The sequence below is a fragment of the Microtus pennsylvanicus genome, chromosome 8, assembly GCF_037038515.1.
Source record: "Microtus pennsylvanicus isolate mMicPen1 chromosome 8, mMicPen1.hap1, whole genome shotgun sequence".
In the NCBI taxonomy this organism is placed as follows: domain Eukaryota; kingdom Metazoa; phylum Chordata; class Mammalia; order Rodentia; family Cricetidae; genus Microtus; species Microtus pennsylvanicus.
In genome coordinates, this window is record NC_134586.1 from 49630834 (window position 1) to 49658652 (window position 27819).

Here is a 27819-nt window from a genome sequence, read left to right on the forward strand (position 1 = left end):
ATTCGTGAGGTCATATGTTGAACCATCCTTGTATTCCTGAAATAAAGTTCCACTTGATTATAGTGAATTATATTTTTGATATACCATTGTTGAATTTGATTGACAGCCATTTGTTGAGTATTTTTGTACATATATTCATCAGTAATAATAATTTATATTTTATAATTTTTATTGTGTTTTTATTTTTTGTGTGTTCAATTCTGACCTTATAGAATGTAGTTGGAAGAATTCTTTCTTTTCAAATTCTTCAGAATAATTTGAAAAAAATCAGTGTTAGTTTCTCTTTTAAAATCTTGGTAGAACTCATCAGTGAATGATACCTACCTTTTCTTTGTTACAAGGTTTCCTTTTTTAAAATTACTAATTCTATTTTGCCACTACTTATCAGTCTTTTTGGGTTTCTATATCTCCATGGTTTCGTTTTACCAACGTGTAGGTGTGTATGTGTTCAGATATGAGGGAATGTAAATTGAACACATGTGATCTATAGTGTAACTTGAGTCTGATGCTCTTTGGTTGACCTTTTTGGTTTTTTAAACTTACTTTTTGCTATGGAGGATATATACACTGGTGAGAGTCAGATATCCCAGTGACCAACTATTACTTGATTATCTCTGACCTCTGTCTTTAAGGCTAATTGTATTTGGTTTTTAAAAATTCTCTGATGTCAGTTGACTATATATTTAAATTGCTTTACCTTGTTGAAATGATCCCTTTCCTGTGAGAAATGTACACAACACATTTTGGGAGATTGTTGCTCATACTTCAGACATGCTTAGTCTTTCTCACTTATACTATTTTATCATTATTTTAATTTTTAAAACTGTTACCCAGGCTTTAAGACCTTCTAGAAACCCACAGCAATTGGTTTCTGTGTTTTCCTTAAAACTGTGACTCAATACAAATCTTGACATTTTGCTTTTGAGTAGTTTGGTGTCTTAGCCACTATTCTATTGCTGTGAAGAGAAACCAGGACCAAGGCAACTCTTAGAAAAGAAATCATTTCATTGGGGGATTCGTTACAGTTTCAGAGGTTTAGTTCATTGCTATTATGGAGGAGAGGACGGTGGGAGCATGGCAGGAGCATGGCCGAAGCACAGCAGGTTGGTGCTGAAGAAGTAGTTGAGAGCTACATCCTGATCTGCAGATGGAGAGGGAGATACTAGGCCTGGCATGGGCTTTTGAAACCTCAAAGCCCATCCCAAGTCATACACTTCCTCCAACAAGACCACACTCCTAATCCTTTCAAATAGTGCTCCTCCCTGGTGACTAAGCATTCAAATATATGAGCCTTTGGGGTACATTTTCATTCAAACTCTATACTTGGACAGACTCTTCACTTTCTTTCTTCCTTCCTTCGTTTCTTTTTCTTTCTTTTGCACTTTTCAAACCAGACTTTTATGCCAGCCTAATTCATTCAGATTTTCCAGAGTCTCTCTCTACCTCATCAAGATCATATCCTACCATGGAGCTCAGCAAACTTTCTAAAGTTTCAAACAAGTCTCAAGGTGTCTGCTAAGTCAGTGTCTTAATCCATCTGTGACCACTGTCCTATTGGGCCTGATGAACTGGTCGTCAAAAACCATCTCTCTCATGCCTGCTTGTCTAGGTAATCCCTGTCCTTTCTTTGTTACCTTTTAACCCTTGGTATTCAGGGTTATCATTCTGGCCATAGCCAGATGTCCCTAATGGCTCATAAGCCCCTTTGCTCAAGGACTATGGGTAATTAAATCCCTCAGTTTGCCTGCTTCCACAGCACTCAGAATGTCTCATTCATCACCATGCTCCACAGCCTCAAGGGCCAGACTCTGAGGGACTGTTTCACTGTTTGCCTAAAAATCTTTCTCAGTTCTTGTAGTTGCTTAAAAGTTTCTCCATTCCCAAAGCTGATGCTGATTGCCCTAGGTTCTTGCATTAGGCCCTTATTAAGACCCCTGTCTGCAGGAAGAATCATGGCTTTCCCCATTCATTTCTACTACAGGTTGGATCTGAGAGGCATATTCCATCCCTTCCACTATATTCTCTTCCTCTCCACTCTGATTTTTTCCATGAGTTCCAAAGAGAATTTTTTAGATTCTAAGAAGGGATTCTTAGCTCAGATCTAATTTTCCTTTCCATCCTGCCAAGCTATGAAGAACTGCAAGCCAACAGCTCCATTTAATACCCTTCTTTCCAACATCTGGTAAATCAGAGGCAAATGCAGTCGGTGATATCCACATACCATGTTACCATTGTGCTTTCTCTTTTATGCAGGCATGTTCCCTTTGAGAAGACAGAGAGCCTTAGCTGCCTCTTATAACAAAGGCCACACAGTTGGCACCAGAGTAGGCTTCTGATTCTATCTCAAATACAGTCCTTTCAGGAGTCACACCGCATTCTCTAGAACACCAGGGGTTGTAGGAACAGCCCCATACTCAAATGGCGGCTCCATTTATGAAGAATGCTTGTCATCCTTCATACCAAACTGTAGTGGGAGCTGAGGGCCTGCTTTTCATCCCGCCTGGCTCCCGCATGGCTAGCTTTACACCAGAAATAACAACATACAAACTGTATTCATTTAAACACTGCTTGGCCCACTAGCTGTAGCCCTTACTGGCTAAGTCTGATATCCAGATCAACCCATCTCTAATAAGCTGTGTAGCACCTGTCTTACCGGGAAAGATTCAGCACGTCTGACCTGGCGGCTTAGTTCATCGTATCTGCCCTGGAGTGGGAAGCATAGCCTCTAAGCTCACTTCCTCTTCCTCCCAGCATTCTGTTCTGTTTATTCCTCCCACCTATGTTTTAACCTATCAGGGCCAAGCAGTTTCTTTATTACTTAACCAATGAAATCAACAGATTGATATATGACACTTCTACATCACCAAACAGAAGATTATCTTCTTTGGATTCCTCGCAGGTGTGTTCCATGGTCAGACAGCACAGTTTTTGTTGTGTCCTGTCACCCACCTCAGGGAGTCCAACCCTGCCCAAGAAAGCCACACCATTCCATACCACACTGGGAAAGTTTGCCCTGCAGATGTTCTATTCTTAGAAAGCTTAGCCACAGTTGTCATCACCCTCCTTTTCTCATCTTTGGTTCTCTTGGTCTCTGGTTGGGTACCAGTCTTACCATGTGACTTTTCCTGTGAAGGCACAAACCCATGTCTACTCATCCCAGACTGGACACTGACAGACTAAATGACAGTTCTCATCAACTCCAGTTCCACGATCCTGTGATTTTATTGGAGCTCCTTATTGTATTTGGGTTACTTCCAGAGTGGCTGGCTCAAAGACTGCCTGCATCCTTGAAAACTGTAGCCCAGGAAGGGAGACAACTCAAGTCCCTGGAGTCTCCTGAACAGATGTCAAACAGCATGACCACTTGGGGTGTACCCTCCCCAGGGGTCACTTACTGCTTTTGTAACTTTGGGGATGGGGTTTGCAACTCTTGCTTTATTTGTGTTCCTCCATGCAGGGGGGGGGGTGATTTAATTTGAAGGAAATGGCCATACAACAGAGGGTATCTGTGAGGGAATATGCGGGAATCTGGCCTCTAGAGGATATGAATTTGGGCTGTAGTTTTCATCATATATGACACCTAGACTGGAGTTCACAGGAAGACCCTGTGAGATTCTTCAAAGCAAAACTACTCTGCAGGTCCTAGGTTGTTCCATCAACTGGGCTACAAGACGGTGATGACTGGGAAAACTTCCCAAAGCTCAGAGGCCAGAGTCTGTACTAACAGAGTGGGTTGGGATTTTCTCATGCTCACTTTCCTTTGGTGTTCAGCTGTGGATGTGAAGTAACAGTTTTGGGGGAATTTAAATTCCTTTCTCGAGCCCGCTCCCTGACACCCTGAGTCTTACAAAGATCTAGTCTCTCCCTTGCTGATTGCCAGCATCTTCTATGGCTGTCTACCTCAAGATGAGCTACGAACCTGTTGTTGTATGTCTTTGTGGTAGATGAAGCAAGCACTCCACACTTCTACTCAACCATTTTGGATTTTAAAATGAACAAGGCGAATCCTATTATTTTATTCATCTCAAAATCTGCCCAAGTCCGTGATGACTTCAGCCGGCTTATGGGTGTAGTAATAACACTACTTATGAGCATTCTGTTATTAAGCTCTGTCCCTCCTTCATGTCAGGTACCACTGTCAGCCTTTAATCCATGTCACCATGGATTCTCACATCAACTCCCTGGCTTAGTATTTTTCAGACAAGAAAGGCAAGGTGAAAAAAATTGAAATCATTTGCTGAAAGCCTCACAGGAGCTAGGAGGTGGCCAAGCAGTGAAAACAGGAGCGTGAGGGCATGGGAGTACTGGGGACTTTACCCTCATAGTGGGTTCTAGTTAATTCTGTATGGTTAACACCCTCTGCCATACACATTTGTATTGGGAAGGCTTTCAGATTTCAATAAATCAAAAACAGATATCTTTATATCATGTACTAGATTTATAACCCTTTGGCCGGCTACCATATTAGAAGTATGAGTTTACTGAGTATTTCCCTAATCATCTATTCTTTTTTTCTGAGGTTGAAAGTGAGGGACAGAGCACATGTGTTTCTCAAGTATAAGCCATTCTCTAATACAGTTCGGTATTGTAGTAATCTATATTGATATAAGGTCAATGGCAGACAGTGGCTGAACTACCAACAGTTTAGGACAAAGATGTTAACTCAGAATCAGTATTTCCCAGTGTACTGCATAGCATCTAAAAAGCCAATTTACCATGCATAGGAACAAGTGTGAAAGATTTCTCAGGAACCTTAGTGATCCCAAGAGATTTGATTTGCTCAATTGTGTGTCTAGCGTGATACCTTTTAACAGGAAGCATTTTGTCTCTTTTCAGCCTGTGAAGTGATAATTGCTAAGTGACAGGTATCTGAAATTGCCTTAACAAAATGTCCTCAACTGCTTGGCACAAAGAATAGGAACTTACTTCATCACAGTTCTGCAGAACTAGAGTTGTCTTGTCACTTTTATTGACAACTTTTGACCTTGGATCTTGGACTTGTAACAGTTTGATTTCTAGCGAGGGCTCTGTTCTCACTTGTTGGCAATCATCATTTTTTTTTCTGAAAGCTCATATGACCTTAAGTTTCTGTGAACATAGTGTGAGTTCTTCAGTGGGTCATATGACAAGAACACAAGGATGCTGAGTTGGGACCTTACCCTTAGGGCCTCAACATTAACTGCATTCATTTTACAAAGTCCTTTAAGCATGGCCACATGGGAGTTTTTGACACATAGATTTTAGGGTGACACAGTTCACTGCATGTGGGTAGTGTAGGGTACTTGTCAAATGCAGGGAGACTCAGTACAAAGTCCGCTTATGTGTATACAACCATCCCTGCCATGCATCCTAAGGTCTAGTGTTCCTTGATAGGCACTGAGCATCTAGTCATCTCATTAGCTTTATTATCTTAAAAATAATCCACGTTTTTTGGTTTCTCTGTAGCTTTGGAGCCTGCCCTGGAACTACTTTGGAGACCAGGTTGGCCTTGAACTCACAGAGACCCATCTGTCTCTGCCTTCCAAGTGCTGGGATTAAAGGTGTGTGCCACCACTACCTGGCTAGTAATCAGTCTTTTAAGTGATGGCATTCTGGGCAAAATATAGTAGAAACAATAGGCTTAAGAAAAATGATGGGAGGAAAGCCTTTAAAATTAGGTAGTATTTTGAATTATGGAAGAAGAAAAAATAACTTATTAAAAATAGTAAACTTTGGGAAATGCTTAGTTAACTTATAAAACTAAGGCAATAAACAGATGTATGATAGAAAATACTTACTACAGTTTTCTTGAAAGTTATGAAAAACATTTACTTGCCAATCTATGAGAGAACAGTAATAGTTATTCTTGCAGAGTGCTCCAGGTAAATGGCATCATTTTCTTTGAGAAAGGTTGGGAAGTAGAGTGTACTTTTTGAACAGAGGATGGAGGTTCTCAGTGGAAATGGAACACAGGTGTCTAATTCATTAACTAAATTTTGCTGCATGGCTTCTCAGGGAGAGACATGTAATAAAACCAATATGCCCTTCCTTTTACATTAATTTTGTTATGATCATAGATGTCTGTAATGCTCAACACCCTTTATTTTCCCCAGGGCAGCCCCTTTCCACCTAAACAAATCTCTATCAACTATTTAGTTGATGTTCTTTCCAATTCTTGACTTATATCTTCCACACAATCCATAGTTCTGCATGGTATTCAAATAATTCTTCAATATAACTTTCATTGCCTTTATACATTCCTCACCTTATGTAATCTTTGCATCATAGAATGTCATAGATAGTGTGGTACTGACAGTTTTATCTGGATAGTCTCTGTTGTTGGTTGGGGTTTTTTTCTTGGTATGCATATTTCTCTTTTAATGATCTTTAGTAAATACACAGCAAGAGTGACCCATCCCATATAGATTATTCTCCAGAAGGACAATATCTAGAAAATTGGGGAGGGGGAGCTGCCTATCTTCATATCACAGGTGTGCTTCTGCTTTGACGGCCTGTTCATTCTAGCTACTCGAGCATCTCTGTGAGGGCCCCCTCCTTCTGCAGACACACAGCTGCCACTCCCAGTTGGTAGTATCTCTATACACTATCAGATGAATTCCATTCTCCTTTCTTTTATTATACCATTTCTCAAATTGCCATGACTGCACGCAATTTTCCACTTCCTGCTTGCTCTCAAACCCATTCTAATCAAGACCTATCTCTGCTTTCTTGCCACTTCTCTCAAGGTCATCAATGACCTTTACCTGGTAATCTTTGTCTCTTTTGGATTCCCAAAAACTTTGACATGATTACCCTCTCATCCTTATAGCCCTGTTCTTGGGGCTTCCTTCCTGCACGTCAAGCACTCGATCTTGCTTCTTTTTCTAGGCAATGCTTTCATTGAGCCTCTTAACATAGAAATGATTCTTTTCTTTATTTACTAACTGTAATTTTCCCTTTGGAAATTATACCTCGTTTCATGTTTTCAACACCCCATAGGAGTACATGTTTGTCTTAATGTCAAACCTTCCCTCTCCCCTGCTCCACACACGAACATCCAAAGGTATATTTGATATTCCTCAGTAGTGTGTATCTGTGTGAGTGTGCATGTGTGTGTGTATAAGCTCACATGTGCTTACACATGTATGTGATCTTAGGTGATTCTCAGCTCAGTATTTCAAGTGGTGGCCTATCCCTCTTAAAGAAAAATGAGCCACGAAGCCCCATGTAATCTTCCTATTCTGCCTTCATTACTGCCCACTCACTTCCCCTTCTCATGCAGCTTACGTCACAAGGGAGAAGCTTTTCTCACTGCCTTGAATTCTCACATAACACTCTGGTGTTAACTTGTTATGCCCTTCCTAGTTTAAATTGTCTCTCTTCTGGTTTTTGTTTCTTTCATCATTAAAATATAAAAGGTCCACAGGAAGTTAACCTTTTCTTTTGTGGTCTGCTTTGACACTGTATTTTCATGTGCTAGCACACAGGAAATTCTAAAAATTATTTATTAGGTAAATATAGCTAAAAAGATAAATGACGGTGACTGAAGTATCTCATGATATTCATCAAATAGTTTAAGTTACTTATGTATCACTTACTACATAAGTAACTGCATATGATGAACGTGACTTTCGAGAGGCCCAGTTACTACTTCTGGAGCTGGCCTGTGTAGCTGAGCTTTTCCGATTCTGTAAGTCCTCCTCTGTTTCTTTTTGTATGTGAGATGTTATGCCTACCCCCACCATTTGTAAGGTATTTCCATTTGCTACTACCACATGAAGTCACTTCCTTCTTTATTTCTCTGCCCTGGAGGGCTAGCAGAGAATCTGGAGGGACTGGGGGAGATACTTGTCTCCCTAAGTATTGACCAGACCCAGCTAATGACTACTGGAGTCTTTGCTTCTGTGCTGTGATCTTTCTTTCCTTTCTTGAATAAACACTTCACTTTGGGATAGGCTTAGGGTAAACAATTTAAGACTAAGGAAGCTACATTGGAATGCTGGCCATGGTTTTGCGGTGAGCCCTGGTGAAGCACTGCTTGCTTCTGCTTTCATGTCCTGAATCTTGTATTCACTGTCTCTCTCCTCTGTTCTGCTTCCATGGAGAGAAATCCCAGCGACCAGGACTGCATCAAATCAGTATCTTCTGAGGAAATGGCCTGGGCATGAGACTTCTCTTTGAGGGTATATTTTCTAGTGGTGGGCAGGAGGAAGAGGAGAAGGGATTCAACAGGAAAATATCCTGGGGAAACACTAGCATGAGGAAGCCTTTTCAGTCCATGGTCTCTCTCTGTCCTGACTTTCTAGTATGCTCCCCAAGAAGTTCTTCTGTTGTGCACATGGCTTTGTAGTCTAGCCATTTCACAACAGAAGAGCCTTTTTTGACTGGCACAAATGAATATTTCCCCTGTTTGAAATTTTTCTAAAAGGCATATTAATAATAAAAAATCCTGATATGTATTTAAGCTATTTATTCTTCAGATAAAGTTAATCCACCCTCTCTAGCAATCCTGAAGCAATCAATTTTTATTGCAAGGATTACCAAAACCCCTTTAATAATGCTGTACACATTAACTATTCTGGAAAGTGTGAGAAAAGGCTTCTTGCAGTTTACAGCCTTGTCAATATTTTAAGTCTTCCTGTTTGAAAAGAAAATATGCAACCCTTGAATGAACGTTCAGAGGTGTGGAGAAGAATGACTTAAACAGTTTTAAGCATCCTCATTTTAATAAGATGTCTTACAGAGCATCAAGAGTCACCTCTTCCATAAAAACAGAGAAGTTGACCAATGGAATCGAATAGAAGATCCTGACATTAACCCACAAACCTATGAACACCTGATTTTCGATAAAGGAGCTAAAAGTATACAATGGAAAGAAGAGAGCATCTTCAACAAATTGTGCTGGCAAAACTGGATGTCAACCTGTAGAAGAATAAAAATAGATCCATACCTATCACCATGCACAAAACTCAAGTCCAAATGGATTAAAGACCTCAACATCAGTCCGAACACACTGAACCTGATAGAAGAGAAAGTGGGAAGAACTCTACGACACATGGGCACAGGAGACCACTTCCTACGTATAACTTAGGCAGCACAGACATTAAGGGCCTCATGGAATAAATGGGACCTCCTGAGACTGAGAAGCTTCTGTAAAGCAAAGGACACTGTCACTAAGACAGAAAGGCAACCCACTGACTGGGAGAAGATCTTCACCAACCCCACAACTGACAAAGGTCTGATCTCCAAAATATATAAAGAACTCAGGAAACTAGACCGTAAAAGGCTAATCAACCCAATTATAAAATGGGGCACTGAGATGAACAGAGAATTCTCAACAGAAGAACTTCAAATGGCCAAAAGACACTTAAGGTCATGCTCAACTTCCTTAGCGATCAGGGAAATGCAAATCAAGACAACTTTAAGATACCATCTTACACCTGTCAGAATGGCTAAAATAAAAAACACCAATGATAGCCTTTGCTGGAGAGGTTGTGGAGAAAGGGGTACACTCATCCATTGCTGGTGAGAAAGCAAACTTGTGCAACCACTCTGGAAAGCAGTGTGGTGGTTTCTCAGGAAATTCGGAATCAACCTACCCCTGGACCCAGCAATACCACTCTTGGGAATATACCCAAGAGAGGCCCTATCATACAACAAAAGTATATGTTCAACTATGTTCATAGCAGCATTGTTTGTAATAGGCAGAACCTGGAAACAACCTAGATGCCCTTCAATGGAAGAATGGATGAAGAAAGTATGGAATATATACATATTAGAGTACTACTCAGCAGTAAAAAACAAGGACTTCTTGAATTTTGCATGCAAATGGATGGAAATAGAAAACACTATCCTGAGTGAGGTAAGCCAGACCCAGAAAGAGGAACATGGGATGTACTCACTCATATTTGGTTTCTAGCCATAAACCAAGGACATTGAGCCTATAATTAATGATACTAGAGAAGCTAAATAAAGAGAATGCAAAGAAAAACATATAGGCATCCTCCTGAATATTAACCTTCATCAGGCGATGAAAGGAGACAGAGACAGAGATCCACATTGGAGCACCGGACATAAATCTCATGGTACAAATCAGGAGCAGAAGGAGAGAGAGCATGAGCAAGGAACTCAGGACCGCGAGGGGTGCACCCACACACTGAGACAATGGGGATGTTCTATCGGGAACTCACCAAGGCCAGCTGGCCTGGGTCTGAAAAAGCCTGGGATAAAACCGGATTTGCTGAACATAGCAGACAATGAGGACTACTGATAACTCAAGATCAATAGCAATGGGTTTTTGATCCCACTGCACGTACTGGCTTTGTGGGAGCCTAGGCAGTTTGGATGCTCACCTTACTAGACCCGGATGGAGGTGGGTGGTCCTTGGACTTCCCACAGGGCAGGGAACCCTGATTGCTCTTTGGGCTGATGAGGGAGGGGGACTTGATTGGGGGAGGGGGAGGGAAATGGGAGGCGGTGGCGGGGAAGAGACAGAAATCTTAAATAAATACATAAAAAGAGCCACCTATTCTACAGTCTTGCAGATCACTGTATATAGTGCATAGGTGTGGGTGAAATGAAAAGCACTAGAAATCCCTATATCTACCCATTCCTCTGCCCATGCAGACAAAGCATGAAGGGAAACTATCTAGCAATTGACATGGTTTTATGCCAAGGGTGTGGGCTTTACTTTCTTTTTGTCCAGTGTCCCTCTAGAAAAATCCCCACTTCTGAATTAGTTTTCTCTTTCCCTAACCCATGCTCAAACCCTTCAGTCCCCTAAGAGAAATTTTGTCTTTCTTTCTTGAAGAGGCAGCCTGTCCCTCATTATTACATTATTAACACTGGCTGCAGTTTTCAGGTGGGCTCCACTCATGAGAATATTCCCCTTTTATTGGAAGAGGAAACTTCACTCTGTGGGAAGAGAGCTTGCTTGATAGAGTCTTCCTAGTGGGGTTACATATCAGGCATTGGTCCTGTGCATTTTTAGAGGTAATTTACTACAAAAGACACTAGTTTGTATCAACCTTCATGCTTTTCTTCATCTTACAATACCATATATCACACATAGTTGTCTTACGTCCATGGCGATGAGTTTTCTGTGGTAGCTTGACTTCCCCAGGGGCTGTTTAGATACTTGGCTCAGGATTGTTCCAGGTGATGAGCATGTTCCTGGATGAGGTTAGCATTTGAGTTTGTAGTCTAACTAGTTTTTCTTTCCCGGTGTGTGCAGGCCCCAGTAAAGTCCCAGATGGAATAAAATGGCTGGTACTCTCCTATGGGAAAAATAACCATTTCCTTACTGATTTACTTTTGAGCCTAGAAGTCTTTTTCTGCCCTTTGTCTTGAACTGAAGAATTGCTCTGGCTGAGTATCTAGATGGTCAACTTCTCACAGTTTTCCTTTGTGTATGTCCTTTCTGTAATGGTCTGTCCTGTCCCTTTAAGAGACAAGCCCTGCCTATTCCCTCCCCTGTTCACTGAGGCAAGCAGATCTTCTATCTGCTTCCATCCTGCGAGTCTTTCAATTTTGTCTTTCTTTCTCGAAGAGGCAGCTTCTGCCTCTCTCCTTTATCCCTCTTCTCCCCTTCTCCCATTTCCCTTTCCCATCTATAACCCACTAAATAAATACCTACTTTCTTTGCATGGTGTGCCTAACCGGTCTCTGTCTCTCACCTGCCGTGTGGCTGCCTGCCTAGGACCCGGCTGCTTTTGTGGCCCACTGTGGTCTTGTGCCCTCTGCCCACTGCCATCACTCGGGGACCTGAGGCATTTTATTTTTATCATTACATTGGTGCTTGTGACTCGGCCAGGCTCTTCATGTTCCCTCCTACCTGCTGGTGAGCTGGCTGATGACACATGGAACCCTGGGCTTAAAAACCAGGTTTCTTTACAATAGCTCTGAATTCTATCTGTCTGAACGTCAAACTCCGTGCACACCAACAGCTTCGGTGGTGAGTTTTCCCCTTCCAGCCCCCAACCACAGCCTTCATGGCTACGGTTGAGCCCTTTGCTAACATCCATCTCTGGTTGCTTTCTGTAGTGAAAAACATGACTGGACAACCCTGGGTGGTTACAGAATCGGAAAAGCTCAGCTACACAGGCCAGCTCCAGAAGTAGTAACTGGGCCTCTCGAAAGTCACATTCATCATATGCAGAGACCACTCAGAGCAGCCTCATGCCTCTCTGGCTTCCGAGTTGCCCAGACTAGAGCTGGTCAGACTTTAACACTCCACCTATAGAGAGAGGATGCTCTTCTCTAGGCCCTGTGGGGATTTTTGTGCAGGTTTTCACATTTTTAGCTATGGTATAAACCTTAAACTATGCTCTGCTTGTGTCCCACCAGCTCTGCTTTTCCTCAAACTGTTCCTGCTTCAGTTCCCGACAAGATTGGTCAGATCCATGAGGCAGCTGTTTTCAGTTTCAGCCTTTGCTCCCTGCTGCAGCTTGAGGCATGGTGGCTTGGCAACAGAGGGGATCATGACTCTAGGTCTCTCTTGTTATTATGTTTAAATTTCCGCCGGCTAAAAATAAAAGTAGTTTCTCTATACAACATGTGACTGCTGCCACTTTGACTGAGGTCAGGTGACCTTACCACCATCTTAACTGAGGTCAGATGACTTTATCACCATCTTAACTGAAAGTCAGGTCAGGTGACCAAGTCCCGACATCTTTACAAAGGTATAACCTGCCTGGTCCCCGGGTTTACTTATGTTTTTGTCTCTGATTTCCTCTTACTGACTTTGTTGCATGTGTGTTTTGTGCAGTGGCATACCTTTGGTAGGGCCCACCAAAGCATCTACTTCACCCAATTCCTGTTCACTGTGTGTGTGTGTACATACATGTAACTTAAATACAACTATGTTTACTGTTAAATGTTATAATTTTCTGTTCATTGTATCTCATTCCAGACTACAAAATAATAAGTCTCATGTTTTAATTTGCTATGTACTTTTAAGTCTTTTACAAAACTACAGTATATTTAATCCATCTCTGATTTAAATCATATTCAGCTGTTCTCTACTATTGTCAGTTCTGCCATTAACCTTCTGTTGCAAGCAGCTTTTGAATTCTTTTTGTCTTTTTATGAGTGTAAATATCATCTGTTGAGAGCCAGTACAGTCAAGCTTGGACTCTCCAGGCAGATTTTATAACTTATCTATATCAAGTAAACAGTCCTCAACTGCTCAGAGATCTAGGGAATATGGCATTTAAATATTTGATTATTAAAAGACTTTTCATAACAAAAAGAGACTGGTTGGCTCCTAGCAGTAGCACTCTACTTCCTCTAAAGAAGACAGAAGACAAATGGGCACAGAACAGTGTCCTTCCACAGTTCATTTCAACTGCCAAGTGCTGACCACTGGGCAAAACTGCCTTTCATCTAAACTGAAGATCTCCCGGCAGTGAACAGATTCATTGGAATCGACAGCCTAGCTGCTCAGGTCAAGGTAGGCTTCTCTTCCTACAGATTTCTGAGCCCACAGGATCTTTTGGAGCCTGGCAGGCCCTGGGCTAAAGATCAAAAGAAAAACATGACCCTCAGCGACCATGGAGAATCTTGAGGTTGGCTCTAGGTGCCAACCAAGTGAATTCTCTTTTGTTTTTTTAATCAATAACTCAAATAAAATTTTATCTTTCTCAAAGATTTCTTATGCAGTTTGACAGCTGAGAGGTTTTGCTGGTTTAAAAGGACAACCTCACCAATCAAATATTTGTAAAATACAAATACAAGTTATAAAGGTGTGAGGACAAGTGCACACTATCAAATATCTCTCTCATGCTGCCTTTCATAGTCTTAAAGATACTTTTCATTATGCAAAAATATCTGTCACAGTCATTCTGATATAAATATGCTACTGTTTATACAATGTATATTTCTAAAACTTATGTTTTCACAAACCCAAAGAATTCTTATGAGTTCCAGGGAGCTGAATTCAAGGATCCACTTTAAACAGGTCAGATATACCCTTCTCAATTCCTTGGTTCTAAAAATTTTTCCCCCTAAACTTAACTTTGTCCTCTATTTTGGCAATACTTAAACAGGTGTAAGAGACACCAGGCATTTTCATACCACAAACACCAGACAGGAGCATAGAGACCAGCTACTTTAGGATATGACCAGCACCCAGCTTTCTCAGGCTCTCCCCCAAGATAATGCCCACAAATAAGCAGGAAGCAGTCTTGAGAATCAACTGCCCCAATTCCTTTAACCTGTTGTGCCTAACCTCCCGCGTTTTTATTATAAAAAAGAGATGGGAATATAATGGTCTGTCCTGTCCCTTTAAGAAACAAGCCCCCCCCACTCCCTCCCCCATCTGCTGAGGCAACCAGGTCTTTCTTCTGCTTCCAGACTGCAAGTCTTTCCTTTTCATTTCTCTATCCAGAAAACGCAGCCTCTGTCTCTCTCCCTTCTCCCCACTTTTCCCCACTTCTCCCTCCTCTCTCTCTCTCTCTCTCTCTCTCTCTCTCTCTCTCTCTCTCTCTCTCTCTGCTTCTCTCCCTTCTCCCCTTTTCTGCTTTCCCTTTCCCCTCCATAACCCACTAAATAAATACTCACTTTCTCTGCATGGTGGGCTTAATAGGTTTGTCTCTCTCTCTCTCTCTCATCTGCCATGTGCATTCCTGCCTGGGACTCAGCTGCCTTTGTGGCCCTCCATGTGCTCTTGCCTGCTGCCCACTGCCACCACACGGGGACCTGTGGCATTTTATTTTTACCATAAAACTTTCTGTCTTCTCCAGAGACCTTGCCCAATGTAGTGTGCTAACATGAGGAGGGCAAACAACTGTAATTAGTGATTTTGCGTGCAATGCATGTTGTGTGCAGTTCTCATGTTGACCCTTGCTCTGGAGTGTTTATCTTCTATACTGGGAGACCGCAGAGGAATGGAACAGTTTTTACCACAGATTAAGGTCTAGTCTCACCAGTACACACATTCCCAAAAACCATGTGTATCTAGAGCCATAAAAACACTGTCATTGAGAGTGAGAGTAAGTTTCAGCAGGATGCTGACATGTGCTGTGCGGATGGTTGTGGTAGAAACACCATTTTCTCCCATCCTACACAGATTGATGAGATTCAAATGCAAGTCGTGTATTTATGTGACCTTTAGGTGAAACAATTTTTTTATAGTTTGTTAAGAAGTAAAACTGGGCTAAAAATAATTCCTATCTCACAGCATTTTTATTAGTTCACACAGGATATTTGTAAAATGCTCCCAACAGTGCCTGCCATATTTAATCAAGTCTGAGATGTTATCACTTCTCTGACATACCACAGTGTAGGTACTCCTAAGGATTTTAAGCAATATCAATGTTGTACTATTTTCTCTTAGGTTAGAAGAAGAAAAAATTAAGTCTTTAAACCAAGGAAGTACAATGGATTGGTTCATATAAGTAAAGGCAATCTAGAGTCATGCAAAATGATCATTCAGGGAGGCCTGAAACAATTCTAAGTTTGAACAGAAGATAATCCACTTGTGTTTGTGCATAGTAATCCAAACAGCAACAGAGCACCAAGCCAACCATATTATTAGTGGAGGTCCAAATTACTTGTTAACTTTTCTAAGAAGTTATTAAAGCATATTTCTTCCATTTTCTAAATGAAGCATAGAGCTGCCTTCATTATAGCCTCTCTAGGATCATTTAATAATCTAGTAGGACTTTCTGCTTGTTGCGGCTGGAATGCTGATGCCCTTGTCCAGTGTATGTGTTGAATCCCTAACCTTGAGTGTGGTTGCATTTGGAGGTAGGGCTATAATATCTCCAATCTCATTTGCATTTTTATGTTGCAGAGAAAATGGCTATCTTTAGTTCAGTGTGGTATACCGTTGTCACACAAATCAGCTCTGGAGTCTTCTTGGGAGGGGTCATTAGAACGGCTTTGCTTGCAAGCTCATGTATGGATCTTGGCAATGGAATTTAGGAGCTCATACCACAGTCATCCCCAAGTAAGGGATGTGACCATCAGGGATGGAAGTTTCCTGAACTTTGACCTGCCAGGCCATTGTTTCTGCTGCATATTCTTGGTGATGAAGACAAGCATGGTATCCATTCTACTCCAGTATCTATGGACTGTGAAAGTCATGTTTGTTAACTGTTCGTAATGGAACAGTATAGGAGGGGGTAGTATGAACTTGTGACACGTGACTAGTACTTGATGATGTCTGTGTAAATGCAGTCCATGGATGTGTATATATGTACACCAACAGAGTCCAAATCACTCAATCGGAGTAGTGACTAAGCCTATATATGAAGGACATAGTTTCTACATCTGACTATTTCCTAAAAGTCATCAAGGATAGAGGAATGAGGAGAGCTGGGAAAATATGGGATATGCCTAGAATGTTCTTGTGGGCCAGAAGCTTAGTAAATTGTTTAAAATAAGATCCATGTCAAAATAATACAGCAGTCGTGTAAAGGTTGTCCTCCTGTGCGGATCTGGGACAATTTGAATACTAATAGAGAATCATTCTTATAACCATCAAATTAATGATTGATTCAGGTATAAATTATCAATGGGTTCTAAAATCAGAGGATTGGAGACTGGCAAATAAATGTATATAGTTTCAATGTTTCGCTTCTCAGAATTCATAAATTAATATACAAATAATAATATATGGAATAATGATATAGAAATGAGAGAAAATAGAATTTCACAACAAAGAAGCCTGACAGTTACCTGGTGATTAAAGCTAACATTGTAAGAATGGGATAATAGGGCATCATGTGTCCCCTGGTGTGAGGAGAACATGGAGCCGCTGTCAGGGTACTTGGTTAAAAGCGAATGATTTGAGACTAAGAAGAAAGCTTATTAAAAAAAATCAAAGAGGAAAAAATGTAAAGTGACTGCCATGTGTTCCTTAAGAATGCCAAGGTCAAGGAAGATTTGTCAGTTTGAGGAATAGATTCTGATTAAAGGAAGCGAATGGCATGTAACAGCTGGATGTGAGGTGTGCTACTTCAGTAGCGTCTGGGCAGGGGAGACGAGGACATTGTTGGGACAACCTGCATGTATAGATATTGCACAACAGCACACACCAGAAAATGTTCTAACTAATTGTATGAGGAGTCATTTTTAGAAGACATTCACTGATGTCCTGAAGCCTGTAACTGTGCATGTCTATTCTAGCAGGTGAGACAGATCATGAATGATACATCAGGTGTGGTCGCAAGCACACTGGTAAATCTGGGTGAACGGTTATTTCCTATTGCTGTTCTAACAAGTTGTCATCAAGGCAGCACCTCATCCCAGAAGAGGAGAAGTCTGGGTTTGGCTGATTGTCCCCTAGACTCTTGTGTCTGAGATGTCAACAGTCGTGATATCAATAGAGCAGCTGTCCGTTACGGATGCTGTAGCGATGAATCAACTTCAGCCTCATTCAGGCTATTTGAGGAATTTGTGTCTAATGAGACAGAAGTCTCAAGTTCATCCACACATGGCTTCCTCCATCTGCAAGCTCACAACAGTTGTTAAGCCCATGCATGCTTTCAGTCTTTCCACTTTTAAGGGCTGAAGGGATTATATTGTGTCTATCTGGATAATCCGGGATCTGCTTCTTTAAAATCAACCAATCAGCAGTCTTAATTACTTCAACAACATCTCTCAGGCCATATTATGAATGTAAAATAACCACAAGAGTTCTGAAGTATTCTGCATCTTTCTTATTAATTTTATGTTAATTTGAGATGTCATCAAATGGAAATACTACCAAGATAATAGCATAGTTGCGGGGGGGAACAGGTAGTCAAAGCATCTCTAAGTTTTTACTGATCTTGTCCCATTCTAAGAGCTGGTCTCTATTCTCTCATTACTTCCCAGGCCACCACGTCATCAAGCAGGGTACCTGTGAGGTAGTTGCTGTGCATCGCTGCTGCAATAAGAACCGCATAGAGGAACGCTCTCAAACCGTCAAATGTTCCTGCTTCCCAGGCCAGGTGGCCGGCACAACTCGAGCACAGCCTTCTTGTGTTGAAGGTAAGGGCCTTTCTGGTCAGTCTCTCTAGGACTTCAAAAGGACTGAAAATCCTTTTGAAATCCATGGTGCTTTGAGGGAAGCATCTGTCCAAAAGTTAACAGAAATCTGAGCTTCAAGAATCTCTTGATGAATAAGGCAAGCCTTATTCTCTCTCTCTCTCTCTCTGTGTGTGTGTGTGTGTGTGTGTGTGTGTGTGTTTCATTATGGGATAGTTGGGTAGTAGTTTAAAGCTACTTTGCTCACCTATCTCCAAATGCCACTTAGACCAAGCACTTCTTTCTTCCGTCTCCCTTTGTATATATGTCCCCTACTGTTTTCATGGAACTGGTTCTGGGATTCTCTATAAATACCCAAATATCCATGGAGGCTCAAGAGCATCATTTGAAAGCGATGGATGGTGTTTACCAGCTGTGTGCATCCTCTTGTATACTTGCAGTCATCTAACCTATAATGTCTAAAACGATGTAAATGCTATGTGATTATTTTATATTTTATGGAGACAAAATTCTGTATGTTTTCAGTACACATATACTAAAAACAAAGTAATTTCTATCTGTGATCACTTAAGCCTGAAGGTGTTTGATCAATGTACATGGAGAGGTGACTATACTTAGAACTGGTAGTGTGGCCTTTTACTTCCTGCTTAGTGGTGCACAGCAATGTCCACCTTGTTACTAATATCCTTTTATCACGTCTAGTTTTTCATGTTTTAAAATTTATTTTTTAAAAATTTTATGTGTGTGAATGTTTTGCTGGCATGTATGCATGTGCACCGTGTGCATGCAGTGGCAGTGGAGGCCAGAAGAGGGCGTCAGAGTCCCCACAATTGGAGCTTTATGTGGGTGATGGGAACTGAACCTGGGTCCTCTGCAAGATCAGCAAGTGCTTTTAACCATGGAGCCACCTTTGCAGGACCTACTTTATTGTGTTAACACACATTTATAAAACATCACTGGAGCAATTTTCCTGATAAAAGTTTGGGATTATGCATTATTCATTGATAGTCTCCAAGTCCCCTAGCAGAGTATTATACCAATAGCTTGTGTGTGAGAAAGAATACATATAAAATAAATGACCAGGCCTGGGATTGATTCTGAGTCCCATGGCTCTTATAGCAGACACCTTGTTGGAAACACATTTCTGTCCTCACGAGAAGACAACTTGATCTGCAGTTGTCTGGAGGCTTCTTGAATCTGGCATCACGATCTCAGGAGTCTTTGAGATACCTGTTGGAAGGTCAGTAGCAAAGACACAAACAACCAGATTCTTAATGCTGCATCTTATTGCACAGTCAGTGATAATAACTGACTCCACTCCCCCAAACACAGAGCCACGCCCACATTTGTGCACTGGGTGGTTACAGTTTTACAATGAACCTCTCAACTTCCTTTCAAGGGGAAAGTGCAAAGGGAAACTTTGCACTTCCTATCAGAAGCCTTGGGCTTGATTGTCTTGCTGCATTCAGACCTTATAAGGATAGCATGGAGCATACTCCATCCGTCTTAGTTAGGAGACACCATGACCATGGTGCTCTTATAAAGGAAAACATCAGTGGTACACTTCTTCCTACAAGACCATATCTAAGCCAACAAAGCCAAACCTCCTGCTAACGCCACTCCCTATTAGTTTATGGGGTCCAATAACATTCAAACTACCATACCATCTATAACCTAACAGACACACTTTAATCTACATGTGAAAACCATAGACAGCACAATTTCTGCAGTGAAAATTGTGAATCTTCATGTAATATGACATATGCCAAGGGGAATAACCTTATGTTAAGGCAAGGAGCTTTCACTATCATCTACAGAAACCTTTGCCTCTTCAGAACTCTGTAGACTATTGACAAAGGATTACAGACCTGTGAAAGGGCTAAGGAGCTTTAACATTTAAAAAACAGAACAACCTGACACTTCAGAGTAGACATTTAACACGGACACTCAGTCACTGCCCTTTGTCTGTCTGGGGAGTGCGCCACCAGCGGAACATTTATATCAACCCTCCTCAAACCCCAAGACTCAGTGACATCACAAAAGAGGGGATGGGAAGATTGTAAGAGTCGGAGGTCAGGGAGGACAGGAGCCAAAGAGTGTCCTCTGGATATGACAGGACCACTGCACTCAAACCCATAAGATCAAGTCAGTCGGCATTCTGGCATGGACTCAGGTACCCCCACCTCTACCTGAGAAGGAACATTTAACAGTTGATTGATGTGGAATGTCCCCCTGTGTGCTGTGAATGTGTTTTATTACCATTGGTTAATATGGAAGCTCCATTGGCCTATGGTAGGGCAAAATATAGCTAGGTAGGAAATCCAAGGAGAAATAGAGAGAGAAAGAAGGAGGAGTCAGGAGAGATGCCAGCAGTCACTGAAGGCATAAGATGACAGAGCATTACTGGTAAGCCACAGGGCATGTGACAATATGCAGATTATTAGAAATGGGTTAATTTATACGTAGAGCTAGCTAGTAAAAAGCCCGAGACATTGGTTAAACAGTTTGTAATTAATTAATACTAAGCCTCTGAGTGGTTCTTCGTGAACTGGTGGATGGGAGAAAAACCTCCAGTTACATTTGATGGTTTCTGGGGGTGGAAGCATCAGTGTTTGTAAGTAGAGTGTCCCTGGTCTACCATGTTCCAGTGGATGACCTCAAAATGATGACTGTATGGGTAATACAATCAGAAACCAGTGAAGTTTAAAAAACAGCAACAAGAGTATAAACAGTTGGGAGAGGTAAGAAGGTTGGGCATGGACCCAGAATGAGTGAGGGCGAGGAGTATTGGTGAATAAAATCAATATGACATTTTCAAAGCATGAACAAAAAATATTAAAAATGATACTTAAACTCCCCAAGTTACTCTATCCTCAGGTAGGACCACAGGGACTATTAATTTTTTCCATCTGCTATTCCAAGTCCTGTGTTCTGTCTCCTCTGTCTCTCACATCAGCTCACTTTCCCTATCCCCACACCTGCTAACTCCTTACTCCAAAGGCCAACGTACATTTTGCTCTCATGAGTCCTCGCCTTCTGGTTTCCATCCCACATCTAGAATGATCTGTAAAAACAGACTGGGCCTGTTACTCTTGCGCTAAAACACACGTAGGCAACCAGTCTGTAAGATGAGCTTCAGATTCTGTTCCACACTCGAGAACATTTCCAAGCTCTTACTGCATCTCCATTTCCACTCTCAATTCCTCTGCCTCGGCCACCCCAGAGCATGTTGCTTTCCACCACCTCTGCTCCAGGACATACATGTGGTTTACTGAATGCCTCTGTACTTTCAAATCTCCTGTATTGTTTTGTTTCTTTCCATACCATTTTTCAGCAAAACCCTGCTGTGTGGATACCCTGCTGTGTGCACTCCCTGCTGTGTGCACTCCCTGCTGTGTGCACACCCTCCTGATAGTCTGCAAGCAGTCTTTTCCCCTTCCAGCACAGGCTGGCCGTGGACTAGTTTTAGCCTGACAGAGAACTGACTCATCCTAACTAATCGTTGATGGTAACAGCTACCTTTTTCTCTGTGGGCTTGAAACCTCTTCTAAGGAAGTGATGAATCATAATGTGGACTATTTTTATATCCGTCTAGCCTAGCATCTTCGGAGAGAAAGTTTTACATGTAGTATTTTGCAGTAGTCAGCACTTGTATTGGAACTCGCAAACTACTGACATGATGGTGATTTCTGTTGCCACCTTCATCTTAGTGAAGGAAATATATGAACACCCAAGTCTCCCCCACAAAGAGAAAATGTGAATACTCTAGATCTCTCCCCATCTGTAAAAAATAATAAAAATACCCAAACCCCATCTTTGTCTTTCACCCTGGGAATAGCTATAATATTTAGTATATTTTTGGTGTATCTATACATTTTAGAGATAGGGTCTAGATTGCAATTATCAATGTATGTTTTGTATGGTTTCTTATGTCCACCCAATTTCTTCTATCAGTATTGGATCATAGGTATATGTGTTGATCTGACTTGTTTTTTTTTTTAAATCAATCCCACAGAATTCTATTGAAGGGATTGACTGTAACTAAGCTATTCCTCTGTTGATGGGTATTTTGGCTGTGTCTATGGTAAATCCAACACATTCACGGACTAGCTACGACTGATCTTTCAAGCATTTAGGATCAGTAAGTGATGACTGACAATCATTTATTTGGTACTTGATGGCCCTCTATGCAGTTCTGTTGGGCAGGACTTCCTTCCTTCCTTCCTTCCTTCCTTCCTTCCTTCCTTTCTTTCTTTCTTTCTTCCTTTTCTTTTATTTTTTTTGTTGTTGCAAAAATATTTCTGCCTCCTTCCCATTTCCCATTTCCCTCCCCCTCCTCGCACACATCGTCACCTCCCCCACTCCCCTACCCCTCCCCCCTCCCCCCACTCCATTCCCCCTCCCTCTCAAGAATGAAGAGCAGTCCAGATTCCCTGCCCTGTGGGAAGTCCAAGGTCCTCTCACTTCTATCCAGGACCAGGAAGGTGAGCATCCAAACAGGCTAGGCTCCCACAAAGCCAGTTCATGTATTAGGATCGAAACCTGGTGCCATTGTCCTTGGCTTCTCATCAGCCTTCATTGTCCGCCACGTTCAGAAAGTCCGGTTTCATCCCATGCTTATTCAGTCCCAGTCCCGCTGGCCTTGGTGAGCTCCCAATAGATCAGTTCCACTGTCACAGTGGGTGGGTGCACCCCTCGTGGTCCTGACTTCCTTGCTCATGCTCTCCCTTCTCCTTCTCCTCATTTGGATCTTAAGAGCTCAGTCTGGTGCTCCAGTGTGGGTCTCTGTCTCTATCTCGATCCATCGCCAGATGAAGGTTCTAAGGTGATATGCAAGATATTCATCAGTATGGCTATAGGATAGGGTCATTTCAGGTTCCCTCTCCTCAGTTGCTCAAGGTACTAGCTGGGGACATCTCCCTGGACACCTGCGAGCCCCTCTAGAGTCAAGTCTTTTGCCAATCCTAAGATGGCTCCATTAATTAAGATATATATTTCTCTGCTCCCGTGTCCACCCTTCCATTATCCCAACCACCCCATTCCCCCGAGCTTCCCCCATTCTTCCCTTCTCACATTTCTCACCCCATTTCCCCTTAGCCCCATGCCACCTCACCCCCAAGTTCCCAGGTTTTGCCCTGCAATCTTGTCTACTTCCCATATCCAGGCGGATGACTATATGTTTTTCTTATTTAGCTTCTCTAGGATCACAAATTATATGCTCAATGTCCTTTATTTATGGCTAGAAACCAATTATGAGTGAGCACATCCCATGTTCATCGTTTTGGGTCTGGGATACCTCACTCAGGATAGTGTTTTCTATTTCCCTCCATGTGCATGCAAAATTCTCAAAGTCATTGTTTTTTTACCGCTGAGTAGTACTCTAATATGTATATATTCCACACTTTCTTCATCCATTCTTCCATTGAAGGACATCTAGGTTGTTTCCAGGTTCTGGATATTACAAATAATGCTGCTATGAACATAGTTGAACAAATGCTTTTGTCATATGATAGGGCATCTCTTGGGTATATTCCCAAGAGTGGTATTACTGGATCTTGGGGTAGGTTGATCCCGAATTTCCTGGGAAGTACTCTACAACATATGGGCACAGGAGATCACTTCCTATGCATATCCCCAGCAGCACAGACATTAAGGACAACATTGAATAAATGAAACCTCATGAAACTGAGAAGCTTCTATAAAGCAAAGGACACTGTCACTAAGACAAAAAGGCAACCCAGTGACTGGGAGAAGATCTTCACCAACCCTGCAACAGACAAAGGTCTGATCTCCAAAATATATAAAGAACTCAAGAAACTAGACACTAAAATGCTAATTAACCCAATTAAAAAATGGGGCACTGAACTGAACAGAGAATTCTCAGCAGAAAAAATTCAAATGGCCAAAAGCCACTTAAGGTCATGCTCAACCTCCTTAGCGATGAGGGAAATGCAAATTAAAACAACTTTGAGATACCATCTTACACCTGTCAGAATGGCTAAAATCAAAAACACCAATGATAGCCTTTGCTGGAGAGGTTGTGGAGGAAGGGGTACCTCATCCATTGCTGGTGGGAATGCAAACTTGTGCAACTACTTTGGTAATCAGTGTGGCGCTTTCTCAGGACTTTCTTTTTTGATACAAATGTTCTCTCTCTCAAGAGAAACGGTGATCCGCATGTGACTAGTATGAATTGAAATGGGTATGTCTGCCATAAAGCTTCATATTGGGTAGGACACCATTTTGTTTATGTAATATGTAACTTCCATATAACATTTATGGCCAGAGACTACCAAGCAGTATCCCAAAGAGTCTGAGTCTTCTTGTTTTCTTCTCTCATACCTAGCTTTCTTTGGTAAGCAGCCGTGATCAAGGAATGTTTATTGTCTCGAAGTCACTGAGGGAGCACAGATATTTTAAGCTTTAGTTAGGATGTACATCTGTTTCCTTTCTACCCTGCCATCTATTCCTTATCTGAATGTTTTCATTAGGGCTTTTTTAGCTTTACCTGCTTGATCTTTATCCCATATTAATTATGCAGTATCATGTTAATTGGCGTGTGGTTAGACCCATTCTCTGCTGATACGTCCTTCTTATCTTATTTGTAAATAAGAATAGAGAGGATATAAAACATAAAATTCACTAGAATTTACATTTAAATTAAAACAAAGGCACGGAGATGTTGGAGCAGGGTACTAATTAATGTTGACATAGAAATTGGAATATCCTTTTGCATTATTGTTAATCCACACCACAGATACTTATCTGGCGCTTTCATTGCTTTTCTGTAAAAGCTTAGACTTCGTTACTTAAATACAAAACTCTGATATTTTTATCCAATCACCCTGGTTTTAAAATTACAATTAGCTCTGGATTACTTAAATTCATCTTCAACACACATTGGGGATATTGAAGGAGAAAGGGGGCTAATTTTGAGCCATGGTTCTTTGTGTCCTGAAGCAGACAGTTGTTCTGTGGGTAAGAACTCTTAATTTAAAACCCTGTACTGGCATATACAAGGCCATTCTCTGATGGGAGCAATGCTCATACATTTATCAAAACGCAGCCCTATGGCGGTAATGCTGACTGGCCTTATAATAACATGAGATAAATACGCACTACAAGAAACCTTAATTTATTTTGTCAAAACGAATGCTTTGTAAATATCGGAATTAAAACAGATTAATAAGACAAAAGCCTTGGGATGAAAGATAGTTACTTTTAAAGGTATTTTAAAGTATTTTGATAAAATTTTTCTGCCTTTCTCACTTGTGAGGACTGGTTTAGTTATGGAAGAGTGTACTCTTTGGATCAACAGTTCCATGGCAATGGAGGCTGTATGATGAGACAGGATCTCTCTTTATGATGTGTTCTCGCTGGGTTTAGTGTTTTGGTTGGATTTATTCTCCTTGCCATTGAGTTGCTGTCAGGGGCAGTCAGGACAATGGCAGTGAAGCTTACTTCACACGAGTATCTTGGGGGTTGGCAGGATCTACATCTTGAGTCTCTTGGATCATTTATCAACTTTTAATTGAGCTCCTTGATGTTGGCCTTACCCTATATGCTGGGGATAGGGTAATAGTGAACTCTAATACCACTTCCAAGAAGCCCACAGTATACAAGGAAAGAGGGACAGATAAGCTCTCATAAATGCAGAATTGTATGGCAAACAGAGAAGGCCACCCGAGGACCCCATGAGAAACAGTGGGTCTTAACTGCCTAGGGGGGGAGTTGACAAAGGAGGAGAAGGGAAAGAGGCAGCACAAAGAGTAAGTGAGTGACTGGGCAAGCACGTTCCTCCAAAGACTGGAGGAACACAGAGCCCTGGAAATTGGGGTGGGAGTTCACATTTCAGGAGAGTAGAGGAAGCAGATTGTGTGCCAGTAGAAAAACGGGAATTGCTGTGGACCAAGTTCCTATAGAGCTCCCTGGGACTGCTGAAAGGGAAGGTGTGGACCCCACATTCGATAGGCCCCCTCCTCAGCTCAGGCTACATGGAGAGCCCTGAATTTGTGTGTCTATGAGTGAGAGCAAGTGAGTACATACACATTTCAGAAGGGCTGCATTGTCCATGGTTGAGGCAGGTAGGGAGACATGGGATAGAGTTGCTGTGCCCTTTACTGTGGATTAGGATTTCTTCCACCAACCAAAAGTCTCCCTTTTTTTTTTGAGTTTGTCTACAAAGTATTAAATATCTATGACTGAGAAACATGGATTTTGTGCCCCCTGCAGGGAATTAGGCAAACTGGGAAAGCGTTTATTGGTACCTGTTATGGTACCTGTTATGTAGAGGCTACAGAGGTACAGCTGTAGCCAAACAGTTCACAGTGCATAGGGTAGGAGACTGTACAGGAACGAATTACCAGGTCTCAAATGGCAAGGTTGAGAAACCCTGACTTTGAAGTTCCATTGTTTCACATGTATTGGTGAGTCTGTGTTTGGCAAGGAGGAATCACTCATATCATTAAAAACAAAAATACCAAGAGTTACACAAACTGAAGGCAAACAAAATTCCAACATGGAGGAATGGAGGCAGGTATGATGCCTGAGTCTAGCTGAGGGGCCATTGGTACTTGGTGGCTGTTGAGAGAAAGTCAGTTTTCATTAATGGTTTGACACCTGGTGTCTTTACCACACTCCAGGGCAGGTCTTGTGCCCAGAGTATTTTGACAACATAAACTGAACATGATAGGAGAGAGAGAGAGAGAGAGAGAGAGAGAGAGAGAGAGAGAGAGAGAGAGAGAGAGAAGATCTGGGTAGAGGTGATGAACTTAATGTATCTGGTATAAAATTCTTAAAGAATACATAAAACATTATTTCAACGGCCAAACAAACCTAATGGCCTTAACTCTGTAAATACAACTAAACTAAGTCAACAAATGAGAGACCAACTCTTGAGAAGGCAGTTTCTTCTTTGTGTCATGCAAAATCTCTAGTTATTTGACACTTAGATCTAGAAAACGTCATAAAAAAACCAGGGGGTGCCACTATTATGATTTTTCCTTTCTGTTAAAACCGGAAGTCCCTTACAACTTAAAGATAAGGGACATTTATTATGTGTTTTCCTTAGCCAGGAAGGCATGAATGAGACTTTTGAAGGAATTTTACTTTGAAAATAGAAAATAGACATAATGGGGCATTTTCTTGTTTAGAGTAGATTTTGATGTTCTCTAGCAGGAGTGGCATGCATACCTCCCACAAGGCATTCTCCTGTGGAGAAATGGCCCAGGAAAATGGGCAGATGTCATTGACAGTTGTTTTAATAGAATCCAACTCCTGGTCTTTCTTCAGTTCAGAGCAAGGCTCCAACTGTTTGAGCGGCTTTTCTTTCTCCATGCTCCTTCTGAGGCCTGGCCCCAGTCAGTTCTCAACTTGTGTTTGTTTTGTTTTGTTTGTTTTTCGAGACAGGGTTTCTCTGTAGTTTTGGAGCCTGTTCTGGAACCAGCTCTGTAGACCAGACTGGCCTTGAACTCACAGAGATTCGCCTGCCTTTGCCTCTCTAGTGCTGGAATTAAAGATGTGCACCACCACCACCCGGCCAGTTCTCATCTTTGCTGCAGGAATCATAGGCAATCCTCAGTGTGGATGGGCTTCCAAAACTGCCGCTTCCTTTTCTGTACTTGCCCCTTTCTCTTTCCTGTCTTCAGGAACATTTGCTGTTAGCCCTTTCATCGAGAATCTCCATCGAGATAATCTGTCACTACGACCCCTTACTGTGTGTTAGATATAAACAGGATTTTGTTTTTGCGAATGTGGCAATTTAAAACTCAAGAGTAGCTTGTTATTTTAACGAGCAACACTTTTTAAGCAAACAAAGAAAACTGGTTTAAAAAATTTCTAAAACTTGATATTGTATTTTTTTATCTA

The 27819-nt window shown here is 41.6% G+C and overlaps 1 protein-coding gene across 1 annotated transcript in view; it reads left to right on the forward strand.

Moving 5' to 3' along the window:
- Tafa4 (TAFA chemokine like family member 4) overlaps positions 1 to 27819 on the forward strand; it is a 212181-nt gene that overhangs the window by 162540 nt on the left and 21822 nt on the right. Inside the window, exon 4 of the mRNA XM_075982001.1 lies at positions 17800 to 17955. Coding sequence (XP_075838116.1) covers positions 17800 to 17955 — 156 coding nt within the window. The remainder of the gene's footprint in view (positions 1 to 17799; positions 17956 to 27819) is intronic.